Source organism: Chelonoidis abingdonii, chromosome 23, assembly GCF_003597395.2.
Source record: "Chelonoidis abingdonii isolate Lonesome George chromosome 23, CheloAbing_2.0, whole genome shotgun sequence".
NCBI lineage: Eukaryota > Metazoa > Chordata > Testudines > Testudinidae > Chelonoidis > Chelonoidis abingdonii.
In genome coordinates, this window is record NC_133791.1 from 17,201,286 (window position 1) to 17,214,518 (window position 13,233).

General features: G+C 58.9%; 1 protein-coding gene across 1 annotated transcript in view; it reads right to left on the reverse strand.

Annotated features, from left to right (window-relative positions):
- Positions 1–13,233, reverse strand: part of CROCC (ciliary rootlet coiled-coil, rootletin) — a 107,620-nt gene that overhangs the window by 24,893 nt on the left and 69,494 nt on the right. Inside the window, exons 17-26 of the mRNA XM_032787576.2 lie at positions 12,453–12,599; positions 11,902–12,132; positions 11,380–11,573; positions 9,702–9,829; positions 8,480–8,649; positions 3,349–3,528; positions 2,863–2,997; positions 1,350–1,493; positions 740–978; positions 478–637 (exon numbers count right to left, since the gene is read on the reverse strand). Of these exons, the coding sequence (XP_032643467.1) occupies positions 478–637; positions 740–978; positions 1,350–1,493; positions 2,863–2,997; positions 3,349–3,528; positions 8,480–8,649; positions 9,702–9,829; positions 11,380–11,573; positions 11,902–12,132; positions 12,453–12,599 (1,728 nt within the window). The remainder of the gene's footprint in view (positions 1–477; positions 638–739; positions 979–1,349; positions 1,494–2,862; positions 2,998–3,348; positions 3,529–8,479; positions 8,650–9,701; positions 9,830–11,379; positions 11,574–11,901; positions 12,133–12,452; positions 12,600–13,233) is intronic.

Sequence of the window (13,233 nt, forward strand, 5' to 3'; positions counted from 1 at the left end):
GGGACAGAGCCTCCTCTTCCCCAACCTCAGTAGCCCCTCGCTCGAAGCCCTGCTTTGCCTCCCCCCGCTGCACCTCGGAGCCGTTCAACCTCAGACAACCCTGGGGATCCGACACCATGGGCCTGCCCTGTCCCAGCCCTCACCAGGAGCACAGAGGAGCATCCACCTCCCATCAACTCCTCCTCCGAGGGGCCTGCAGGGCATCTTTCCTCTGGGATTTGATTCCCAGCCGCGGGAGGAGTTTGAGCCCCCAGATGCGGGGGACAGCAGCCCCAGTATGGGACAGGGGTCACACCCAGGGGTAACTCGGGCACTGCATCAGGGAAAACAGGCTCATCCGAGAAGCAGAGCCCTGCCCCCAGGCTGCTTCACACGCACAGAGGCCAGGCCCTGAGCACTTGGGGAAGGTGCAGGGCCAGTTTCCTATTACTGCAGAGCCCGCTCCTCCTAGCCACACACCCCCACACCCCCACACACCTGTCGCCTCAGCTCCTGCAGCTCCCTGCGGGCCTCCAGCCGCGATCGCTCCACCTCCTGCAGGCTGCTCCGCAGGTCGGCGGCTTCCTTGCCCGCAGCCGCCCGCGACTCCTCCAGGATGGACAGCTTCTGCTCCTTCTCCTCGTTGGCCCGCTTCAAGCTGGGGATCAAGGTGGCGTCAGATCCCAGCGGGATACAGTGACGTAACCCACTCCCCCCTACCCCTTGCAATGGTGGCTGCCGGCTGCCCACACACACACACCTGATGCGGTCGCTCTCCGCTCGCTTGATGGCAGCCCGCAGCTCCTGGTTGGATCTGTGCAGGGCCTCCTTTTCCTTGGCCTCGTCGCTCAGGCTGCGCCGCAGGTCCAGGATGTCCTTCCTCTGGATCTCGTGGCCCTCCTGGCTCTCCCGCACCTTCCGGTGGGCCTCGATCACGTCCCGCCGGATGCTGTCCCGGGCATCCTCCACCATGCGCAGCTGGGTCTTCAGCTCCTCCACCTGCGAGACAGAGGATGGGAGCGGGCGCCCTCAGATCCCTGCGCCCCCAGTACCCCCCACTCCCCGGGCACCCTCCTCTGTAGAGGGGACGTGCAGCCCCCCCTGCTATTTGCAGTGCAACACTGTCAAGCCCCACTGAATAAGACCCATTGTGGGTCAGATTCAAGGGGCCCAACCGCACTGCATGCTGGGATTCATAGTCTCTGAGCTGCACCTCCACATGCAGGGGACTCTGCCCCATTTTATGCAAGCTCCTGGCTCCACTTCTGCCTCCGGTGACGCTCTCCTGCCCCCGCTTTCATCCCCGACTGGAAGGGGGAAGGGGGCGGTGGGGCCCAGCCCTCTATCCCTGTCCCCATGCCGGCACTCACCTCGCGGAGGGTGCATTCCCGCTGCCTGGCCAGCTCCTTGACCTGCTCCTGCAGCCCCCAGGCCTCCCGCTCGTGGGCCGCGACGGTTTCTTCCAGCTGCACCCGCAAGCTCTTCAGCTCCGAGGTCAGGGCATTGACGGTGCTCTGCAGGCAAAGAACGGCCCAGCCCTTACTGGCCTGCACCACTTCCCCGCTCGCTGGGGTCACATTTACCAGGGTCACTCGGCTGCCAAGTATCTGCTAATCAGCAGTAGCCCACAACATGCATTACACAGCCGCCAGGCACAGGGAGGGGGCATTCGCCGCGAACAGCTTCTCTTTGGTGCTCCAGGAGGGGAGACGGGCATCTGGCTTCCTACTCCTCCTGCGTCACTGGGCTCGACCTGACCCTCCGAGGTGACTGAAATTATTGCCCAGGCGAGGCGTAACCCTGCACTGGGGCTAGTCTCTGCCCAGGGCTAGGCTGGGATGTGACCTGCAGATCAGGAGCGAGGTGCATGGGCAGGGCTGTGGGAGGGGACACTGGGGAGACAGGAGAGGAGCAAAAGAGGGGGCTGCAGGCCAGGAGCAAGGTGCACTGGCATTGCTGCATGGGGGGGTGGCTGCAGGCCAGGAGTTAGGGTGCACGGCATTGCTGCATGCAGGATGGCTGCAGGCCGGGAGTTAGGGTGCACTGGCATTGCTGCATGCAGGATGGCTGCAGGCCGGGAGTTAGGGTGCACTGGCATTGCTGCATGCAGGATGGCTGCAGGCCGGGAGTTAGGGTGCACTGGCATTGCTGCATGCAGGATGGCTGCAGGCCGGGAGTTAGGGTGCACTGGCATTGCTGCATGCAGGATGGCTGCAGGCCGGGAGTTAGGGTGCACTGGCATTGCTGCATGCAGGATGGCTGCAGGCCGGGAGTTAGGGTGCACTGGCATTGCTGCATGCAGGATGGCTGCAGGCCAGGAGTTAGGGTGCACTGGCACTGCTGCATGGGGGGGTGGCTGCAGGCCGGGGGTTAGGGTACACTGGCATGGCTGCATGGAGGGGGTGACTGCAGGCCGGGAGTTAGGTTCACTGGCATGGCTGCAATTCAGATTTGAAGTCTCTCAGCAGAGGACCGGAAACAGGTTCTGCAGATACTGATTAAGCATCTATGGAGATGTGTAGGGCAACAAGAAGCAGTGTTGCCTAGCGGATAGAGCACTGTCCTGGGACTCAGAAGACCTGGGTTCTATTCTCAGCTCTACCACCGGCCTGCCTAGTGACCTTGGGAAAGTCACGTCTCTCTGTGCCTCAGTTTCCCCATGTGTAAAATAGAGCTAATGCTGCTTTGCAAAGTCTTCTGAGATTGACAGATGAAAAGCGCTGCCTCGGAGCGAGATGGTGGTGTTTGCTTCCCGAGTTATGCTTCGGTTCAGCTGCAGCCACAGAAATCATTACCCCCCTCCACAAACACCATGGTGAAAGTGCTAACCACCAGCAGCGACATCTCACACCCTCCCGCTGCCCGCACAGCACCCGCACCAACCCGGTCCTGCTCCTGCCGGCTCATGGCCTCTCGCTTCTGCCGCTCCATCTCCACGGTCACGCTGGCGAGGCTGTGCTGGGAGCTGGTCAGCTTCTCCGATAGGAGGGTCTTCTCCGACTCCTTGAGGGACAGAGCCTGCGTAGCCGGGAGAGACATTCAGAGGGCACGTGGTGCTGGTGTGACAGGGGTGAGATCCAGGGGGTAAACTCGGGGGGCAGGGAGATCCCTGGAACAGCATTAAAGCCAAATAGTGATAAAGGCAGTGGGGGCTAGAGACCTGAGATGATGGGGAGTGGGTGGGAGCTGAGCGGGTCTGGTGTGGGGCTGGCCAGGTCCTGCTCTCGCCCTGTTCCACCACACGCCGGCTGCTGCAGCTCCAAGCGCTGAGCGCCTGCCAGGATCTGGCCCCAGCTCTCAGCTGGACTTAATGGGAGCCTCCCCAGGCGGGGGCCAGCAGCAGTGCCAATCCCCCCGCACCTCCCCTACCTGCTGCTTCTCATTCTCCGCCTGCAGGAGGCTCTCGTCCCGCTCCTGCTGCAGCGCGGTGATCTCCTCACTCAGCTCCTCCTTCTCCGCCTCGTAGCGGGCCAGCAGCTCCTCCCGCTCGCGGCCCAGCCGGTGCAGCAGCTCCTCCCGCTCCGACTCCAACTCCAGGCACACTGCCTCCTGCAGGACCAAGCAGGAGACACTACAGCTCTAGGGAAAGGCTCCAGAGCTGCACGTGGGCTAAAGGTTCATGCCGAGGTGGGAGTCCAGGGAGGCGCACATGACCCTTTCCCCACATAGGGTTGCCAACTTTCTAATTCCAGAAAACAGAACACTCTTGCCCCGCCCACTGCCCCGCCCCTTCCCTGAGGCCCCGCCCCTGCTCACTCCATTCCTCCTCCCTTCCTCGCTTGCGCTCTCTCACATGCTCATTTTCACTGCAAGGCCCAAACAGGCATATTTCTTGTTTTGACAGATGTATTATGCTAAGTTCAGGTTTTATTTGTTACAGGACGCTAGAGCTGGGATGGGGGTCGGGGGGGGTTGGGATGGGGAGGGATGCAAGGTCGAGGGTGGGACAAGAGTGTTCTGTTTTCTGGAATTAGAAAGTTGGCAACCCTATGTGGGGAAAGGGAGATGTGCGAGGAAGGGAGGAGGAATGGAGTGAGCAGGGGCGGGGCCTCAGGGAAGGGGCGGGGCAGTGGGCGGGGCAAGAGTGTTCTGTTTTCTGGAATTAGAAAGTTGGCAACCCTATGTGGGGAAAGGGTCATGTGCGAGGAAGGGAGGAGGAATGGAGTGAGCAGGGGCGGGGCCTCAGGGAAGGGGCGGGGTATAAGGGTAAGCACATAGTGCACGATTGGAAAACATAATCCCAAATACATAGAAAGATGATGGGGTCTTAAATTAACTCATTTCCATGGGATTTATATAAGAGGCAATAAGATATTCTCTTGTATTATATCTCTATCCTTTTAAAAAATTCCTTAATATTCTCTTTGCTTTGTTGACTTCCGCTGCACACTGCTGATGTACTTCAGAGAACTATCCCAAATGACAAAAAGATCTTTTCCTGATTAAGTTTGTAGTTAAAATTAGCCCCGTCATAATTGTATTATAGTACTTAGTATTTTCCTACGTGCAATTATTTAACATTATATCCACATCAAATTTCATTGCGACGTTTTCGTCTGCCCAACAACAGATCATTTAGTTTTGTGAGATTGTTTTGAAGGTTCTTCACACGTCGGCTTGGTCTCTAATCGATCCTGAGTGCAGTTTAGTATATCTGAAACTATGCCACCGTCACCTTTACCCCTTTCTCCAGATCATTTCTGAATAAGTTGATAGGATTGGTCGAGACTGACCTTCGGCGAAACAAGCACTAATTACTCCTTTTCATTCTGGAAAATTTACCATTTATTCTACCCTGATGTTCCCTGTCTTTAATCTATAGTTTTAATTCATGAAAAATCTCCTCTGATCCAATGAACGAGTTAATTTATGTAAGAGCCTTTGAGTAAGAGACCTTGCCAAAAGGCTTTCTCGAAATCTATAAAACACTATGTCCAACTGGATCCCACTTGTCCACCGATGTTTGTTGACAACCTTCAAAGACCTAATAGAACTAGTAAGACATGCATTTCCCTTTACGAACCATGTTGACTTCGTGCCCAATTACAATTTTTGTCTTCTATGTGGCCTGACAATTTACTCTTTATACTGTTTCAACATAATTGCCTGGCCACAGATCGTTAGGATTTAACCAGGTCCTGTAAATGCCAGGAATCGCCTCTAGAGCCCTTGTTGAAATATGCGTTACAGTACAATCTTCCACCTCATGGGTACAGAAGCCGATTTAAAGGACAGGTTACAAACACAAAGCTAATAGTTCCCCCAATTTCACATTTGAGTTCGCTTCACGAAGATCTGGGTAAATACCATCGTACATCGTTCCGGTAGACTTACTTACAGGTTAAAGTTTAATCAATTAGTTCCAGAAACACCTCTAGCTGACACTTCAATCTGTAGCAAGATTCGCTCGATTTTATCACACCACCAAAAGGTTTTGGGAATCTCGACAATGCTCTCAATTCAGCATGAAAGACTGAAGCAAAAATGCATTTGTTTCTTCCATTCATTGACTTTATTGTCTTAAGGGCTCCTTTTGTATCTCAATCTATAGGGGCCGACAGGTTGTTTAGGCAAGCTCCGCTTTGACTGTACTAGTAAAAACATTTTGTTATACTCTCTGAGGTTTTTTGGCCAGCGCTTTGCCTCAAACCTACTGCTTTTTGGCTTTCTTATTACATTTTTTAACTTAACTTTGCGCAGCACTGCACTGCTCCTTCTAGTACACACCTCAGTAAGGATTGACTTCCCTTTTTACAAATGCCTCTTATCTCTCAATTGCTATCTTTTACATGGTTAAGCCAAGCCCAGCAGGTGGGCGCTTTTTTACTTCTTTGTGCCTGAGTGTTTTAATTGGGGGATGACAGGGTGGGAGAGAGATAGGAGGAGGGAGAATGCTGGGAGAAGTGTGGGATGCAGGGTATAGAACGGCAGGAGGAGGTAGCAGGCCCGCCGGCGCCCCCTGACTGATGGCTAGGGCCAGACGAGAATCGTGTATGGGCACAGATTGTACCAAAGTCTCAGAGGGATGAAGGATGAACAAAACTGCCCTGCCGTGTAGGGGTTCACCATGTCAAGCACCACTCCTGTTTGTTTTCCCAACCGGTGATATAGTCCCTGTGTGATTCCTGTAAAACTGCTGTGCCAGTGGTCTGACAACTAGCTCGAGAACGGGGCAGCTGATATCTCTCTCAATGGATCTCAAGCATGTTGGGGCGTGAGGGCGTGGAAGGGGCAGATGGGCGAGCGGGAAGGTGAGGGCGCATATTTCTTGTTTGACCAGAATTTATCCTAAGTCAGGTTTTTAATTTGTTCAGGACCGTAGAGCTGATGGGGTCGGCGGGGGGTGGGTGGGGAGGATGCCAGGTGAGGGTGGACGGGGAAGGGATTGAGGGACAGGGGATGGGGCGCGGGTGGGGTGGGACAGGGAGGGATGCAGGGACGGGGGATAGGGGGCGGAGGAGTTGGGACGGGGAGGGATGCAGGGACAGGGGATGGGGGTGCCTGAAGGCAAGGCAGCACGCGGACCCCCCCAGCAGCCCCTAAGGGGAGGAGTCAGACACGCCGGCTACTTCTGTCCAGAGCCGGCTCCAGGGTTCTTGCTGCCCCAAGCAGCAAAAAGGAAAGGAAAAAAAAAAAAGCCGCAATCGCGATCTGTAGCTCTACCACCACCGCTTCAGTCTTCGGCGGCAATTCGGCAGCGGGTCCTTCGCTCCAAGATTGCCACCAAATTGCTGAAGACCTGGACATGCCACCCCTCTCCACTGACCATCCCAAACAGCTGCTTGCTGGGCTGGTGCCTGGAGCCAGCCCTGCTGCAGTGCCACAAACCGGAGCCATCGGCATTCATTTTTGACCAGGTGTTCAGGCCCAACACCGGACCCCTGGTCACCCTAGGCCCACTCTGGGTCCTGCTGATCTTTGCTGTGCCCAGCCCACCTCCTGTTTCACCGGAGAGGGAGTCTAAGAAGACTGGGGTGGGGCTCTGCTCTAGGGACAAACAAGCAAATTCCTCCTAGGGGCTGGATGGGAGCAGGACTGGGCGTTCACCACACAGGGGTTATTTTCCTGCACCAGAGCAGCTGCTCCAGTGCAACCCCCCAGCGCAGATGCGCTGCACTGGGGTAAAACGGGCTGACGTCAGCGTGAGTCGCACGGGGCCTGTTTCGCACCCCCAGCGCCAGTCAGCTCCCCAAGAACCTGCAGACAGCGAGCACGCACCAGCCAGGAAAGCCAATGGGATGGACTAAGGTACATACCCACTGGGGCAGCCCCACCAATATGGACCTGAGCTAAGCTGGGATCTGTCCTGTTTGTACAAGCGTCTGTGGCTCCAGAATCCGTGTGCTAGGAACTATACGGCCACCAGCTAGACACAGGAATAGACACCAGAGTCTGGGGAAGCTCAACACCCTCCCCAGACAGCTCTGCCAAAGCCCCTAAATCTGACTCCCAGCCCCCTGCTACTCTAGCCTGAGGCTCCTCCCCAGTTCTGCCAGTGCCCCTCAGTCCTGACCCACAGCCCCCACTGCCAGTCCACCCTTGGGAGCCCCCTCATCTCCGCTGATGCCCTTCAAGCATAGATGCCCCCCTGCCCCTGGCCCTGCCCTGACTCCACCTTTTCCCCGCCCCTGCCCCCATTCCAACCCCTTCCCCAAATCCCCACCCTGGCCCCGCCTCTTCCTCGAGCACCCCGCGTTCCCCGTCCTCCCACATCCCTCCCAGCGCTTGCGGCGCAAATCAGCTGTTTCGCAGTGCAAGTGCTGGGAGCTAGGGGGGAAAAGCGGGAACGTGGGTGCGCCCAGGGGAGGAGGCAGAGGCAGAAGTGAGCTGGGGGGAGCGAGGCGCAGAGCTGCCAGTGTGTGCTAAGCACCCACCAATTTTTCCCCGTGGGGGCTCCAGCCCCGGAACACCCATGGAGTCGGCACCTATGTCTTCAAGCATGAGCTGCAGCGCCCCACCACTCCTCCACTCGCCGAGCCCCATCCTGCTACCCCAGTCCCTGCCCGCCCCTCGCCATAACTGCCCAATCGTCCTGAGTTACGTGACCCATGCAGTAAAAGATCCAGAGATCCACCCAAGTCACTTCCCTAGCGGCACCAGCTCAATGCCACTCGCTGGGACAGCTCCTGAGTGCGTCAGAAACAAACTAACCAGCCTGCAGCAGTGCAGGCATTATCCACCCCAGTTCACAGCTGGGAAACAGGCCCAGCTCCGTGATGTGCCCGAGGGGCCAGCAGCAGAACCAGGATCCCTGGATTCCAGCCCTGTGCTCAGGAAAACTCACTGCCTCTCCCCCTGAAACCCACAGGAAAGATCCGTGCACTCCCGCTGCAGGGTCAATCCCAAAGGCCCTGGGCCGGCACCGTAGAAGGCAAGGAGATGTGGCTATGGACTCCCTGGGATCCCTTCCCCTAATGGACTGAGCCAACGCAGCTGAGCCGCTGGGGTACGTAACATGGCGCTGGTCTGAGTCAGACGCGGGGCCTGCCCTGTGCCACACCTTCTCCCTCTGGAGCCGATCAACGTCCTCCTCGTGAGCCGCCTGCTTGTTTCTCAGCGTGACCTGGGTCTCCTGTTCCGTCTGAGCCAACTTCTGAGCCAGCAACTCCTTATCCCTCTCCAGCCGGGTCACGTCCATCTCCCTCTGCTTGCGGATGCTGGCCAGCTCCACTGGGGACAGAGCAATGAGGAGCCGATCAATATTTACAGCGTGAAGGGAGATCTGCTAACTACAGCCCTTCCCCAGGTCTGGGAGGCTTGGCAGCATGGAAGGGAAGGGGACCCTGACCATCTCGCAGCCTCTATCTAGGGGCTTCCAGCCACAGAGCTCACAGCAAGTTACAAAGGGGAGGGTGTCATTCTCCCCAGCTGCCCAGCGAAATCAGGATTAGAACTCAGGATTCCCAATCCTGTCTCCTACACCCTGGACCAGCCTCTCCTTCTCCCTCTCAGTTCAGCCACCAGAGCCCCATGACGAAGTGGGAATGTTCAGGATGTGTGATGTGAATGCTGAGTGGGGAGTATTGACCTGGGAAGGTTGCAGGGGAGCTGGGCTGGGACGCCCTGCCTTGGGGAAGGAAGCATACCTGAGCATGTAACCTGAGAACCCAGGAGGGGGTTAAAGGCCAGTTGATGTCTCTGGGACAATGGACAAAGGCTGGGGGAGGAGCCGGGGGGCAGGCTGAGTGAGAGGCTGGAGGGAGTTTCAGTTTGAAGCTGGCTGGGAAATGGAGAGGGGCACCCCGACGGGGCTTGGGCTTCCCAGCGAGGCTGTGGCCTCCCTGGGGGCACCAGATGGACCTAACTAAAGGGGGTCCTGTTGTCTGTACCGGCAAGACCTGTCTTGGACTGTGTTCCTGTCGTTCAAATAAACCTCCTGCTTTACTGGCTGTCTGAGCGTCACGTCTGACTGCAAAGTGGGGGGTGCAGGACCCACTGGCTTCCCCAGGACCCCGCTGGGGTGGACTCGCTGTGGGAAGCGCATGGAGGGGCATATGCTGAATGCTCCAAGGAGAGACCCAGGAGGTGAAGCCGTGTGAGCTTCTTGCCCTGCAGACAGTCTGCTCCAAGGGAGAGGAGGCTCCCCAAAGTCCTGACTGGCTTGGTGGGGAGCAGTTCCAGAGCATCGCCCGGGGACTCCGTGACAGCCTCAGAATGCCAGCAGCAGCTCGGCAAATGGGGGACGGAAGGAAATAGGGGTGGGGCAGCCAGGTCCAGGTTACCCTGCAGCATCTCCTTGGCCAGGAGCAGGTTCTGGCTGTCGGCCTCCAGCTGCTCCTTCCGGGTGTCCAGCTGAGCGAGCTGCTGCTGGATGTCAAAGAGGGTGGTCTCCAAGGCATCCTTCTCCGACCTGGGAAAGAGCGAGCAGAGTGAGTCCTCCCAGTCACCAGCCCCTGCCCCTGGTCTCATGCAGAGAGAGAGAAAGCCACTGAGGAAGTGATGAGGAAGACTCCCACTCACGGAGCAGGCCCCCCGTGCGCTAGGCACTGGACAAAGCCAGAACAAAAACGGCCTCACGGAGCTGATGATCTAAGACCTGAAACACGTTGCTTTGGTGACTGAACAGGCACACCGTGGGTCCTGGCACATGGCGGCATCCTAGTCTCTGAGTTGGAGGGCCACCAGCCCTTAAAATCCCCATTGGGTCCCTCCAAGGAGGTGTGGAAAGCCACCCCAATACACCCTCCTGCCATGGTGCATTTCAGTGGTGCATTTCAGAGCGCCAGGAAGTCACTCCCTCTGCAAACCTCTGCCCTGAGGTCAGGAAGATCCCGGCAGCGAGGCCTCGGGGACCCCCGGAGAGGCCTGCACCGCTAGGCACTCCCTGCAGATGCGCAGGTGTGGGGTCTTCCGCAGGGCAGCGGCGACGGTGCCCACTCGATCTCACACCTCCTGGCAGAGCAGGGGGCAGCTGCAGTACGGCCCAGGGGTGAAAAGCCAGCTCCATCCCAGCCATGGTGGTTGCCCTGGCCCAGATCTGACCCCAGGGCTGGGAAGTGCATGGAGCATAGAGAGGGCAATGAGGAGACAGGACAGGAAAGGCTGGAGCTGGGGGGAGACACTGACCTGCCGGGGGATTGCGACATGAGAGATTCCACCTGCTCCTACAGACCCAGGGCTGCCATTCAGCACTAAGCTCCGTGCTCCCCCACTCCCTGACCTGACAACTGTTTGCAAACACTGCTCCCTGGTAACCATCCCACATACGCACACACACAGGCAGCTGCCTCAGGGTGAGCTCGCTGTGCACCTGGCCCCGTAGCGCACCACACCTGCATCCAGCAGCTCCAGGAGCCTCTCTCGAACCTCCCAGCTGGAGCAGCAGGGATGCACACGCAGCCTCCCTGCGTCCCAGCTCGCACCCCTCCTCCTTGCTCCAGGCCCACTTATCCAAGGGGAGTTGCCATGGTTTCTGGACTGGTGCCCAGCAGTCAGACCTCATCTCCACATGCAGCTAAGCCCCACCAGGCTGCACTCATTGGCGACACCCGCCCTGGACTGCCCGGCACCTACCGAGCGCAGGCCACGCAGCAGAGCCCTGGGCAAGCCAGCAGCTCGGGGCAGAACCCACTCGATGCTCTGAGGAGCAGCACTCACAGTGACGGGGAAGTCAGGGGCAGCCCAGGCCGTGGGGACAGCCTGGTCATGGCAAGGGGACAAGCCCCCATGAGAAGGGGAGGGGAAACACGGGCTGACCCCACCATGGAGGGGAGATGCCAGGGAACCCTTCTCCCCAGCCCCAAAGCCCCAAGTCGCTCCAGTACCCTGTAGGTGGTCCCAAAGGCAGGGTGCCCATTGAGGGATCTCCATTCACAGCACCCGTGGGGAGGGAGAAGCCAGGGGCTCCATGTGTCCAGCCGCAGCAGGGACCCTGTTGTTCCTGGCCTGCCCGAACCTTACCGGAGCCCAGCGATCTCCTCCGCCAGCCCCCTGTTCTCTCGCTCCGACGCCGCCAGCTGCACCACCAGGCTGGCCTTCTCCTTCATCAGCCCCTCCTTCTCCCTGGCCGCTCGCAGCAGGGCCTCGCTGTGCCGCTCCTGCTCCCGCCGCACCTGCCCCAGCTCCTCGCTGGCCACGTTCCTCTGGCGGGACAGCTGGCGGGGAGAGGAGAACAGGGAGAGCTGAGCCTGGAGGGGAGGCCATGCCCTGGGCACCCCGCCCTCTAGTAGAGGGAGCCAGGCTCCAGCCCTTCTTGGAGGGACCCATCTGAGCCGTTGAGTCCACCTGCCTCCCCGGCTCTCAGAGCCTCCCAGCCTGCTCCTCACCCAGGCCGCCACCCCCCCCGCCTCCTCCCCCAGCACCCCCAACTGGACCCCCAAATCCTAGCACCCCCACAAAGCTGCCAGCCTCTAGCAATCAGAGCCCCACATGCACCCCCCAAGCACATGTCCTCCATGCGGCTCCTGCGCCCCACCTCCCTACCTGCCCCAGCTGCTCCTGCAGCTGCACCCTCTCCTTCTGCAGGCCCAGCAGCTCCCGCTCCAGCCTCTCCCGGCTCCGCTCCACATCCTGCAGGGAGTGCTGCAGGCCCTGTCTCTCCACGTCCAGCTCAAGCTTCTCCTGCTCCAGCCGGACCAGCTCGTCACGGATCGAGGTCTTCTCCTGCTCCAACTCCTGCTTCTGCCCCAGCAGGGCCACCTTCTCCTCCTCCAGCTGCCAGGGGCAAGAGAGGCCATCACCGGCCTTGGAAACAGGGACAGCTCCTTGTTCACCCCCTGCCCGTCTCCTCCTCCAGGGGTCTCATCCATAACCCCTCGATCCCTTCCCATCGGAAGGAGCCACGGGCCAGGCCAACCCTCCCTCTGGCTAGGACAGACTAAGCCAGGGTGCTTGTCCCCGACCGAGGCTCCCCTGGAAAAGCAGAGATTCAAGTCTCCCCCCAGGTTGCCCGCCAAGGTCAATGTTCCCAGCCCAGGGCCACCAGGAGGCGCTGGGATGCTGAGCCCCACCGCCAAGCCCAAGGCGGCACCTACCTGGCTGATGATCCTGTTGAGTTCGATTTTATCCTGGGCCAGCCCCTCATTCAGGGAGCTCATCTTGGACAGCGAGTCGCGCAGCGAGGCCTCCTCCGCCTTCAGCTTGCTAGTGGTCAGCTCCAGCTCGGCCCGGCCGGCCTCCGCCTGCGAACATGGGGTGGGGGGCAGAGAGATGGAGCAGCCGGGTCGCTGCAGCAACGTGGGCAGAGGAGTTCCCGCGGAGCGCCACAGGGAGCGGGGAGCCGCCAGGCAGGGAGGATGTGGACAGAAGCCTAGATAAGCCAGGGGTGTGAATCCCGCTAGCCAAGCTGTGGGCTAGGATCCCTCCGCCAGCTCTGGGGCAGCCCCCTATGGTCCGAATGCTGCATGCATAACATAAAGCAAATGGGCTGCAAGAAACGCAGCGCTCTCCAATGGTTACAGCAGGGACAGCTGACTCGCTCGGTGGCCTCAGGCAAGTTCCCTTTGCCCCTCTGCGTCTCAAAGGACCTCCAAGCACGGTCTAAACATGAATCAAAGCTACGATGCCTGCAAGGCTGGGACGGATCCTTCTCCCACGTTGACAGAGGAAGCAGAGAAGGTCAGTGGCATGGCCAAGAGCCCGCAGCAGATCTGTGGTTAGCTAATTATTTGTATTCCCATAGGCTCTAGGAGCCCCGTGGCCCAGAACCCCACTGGGCTCGGCGCTTTGCAAACCCAGCACAAGATGCTCCCTCCCCCAGACTGCTGACAATCTAAGTGCAAGACAAGAGCGAACAAGTGGATACAGACAGACAGG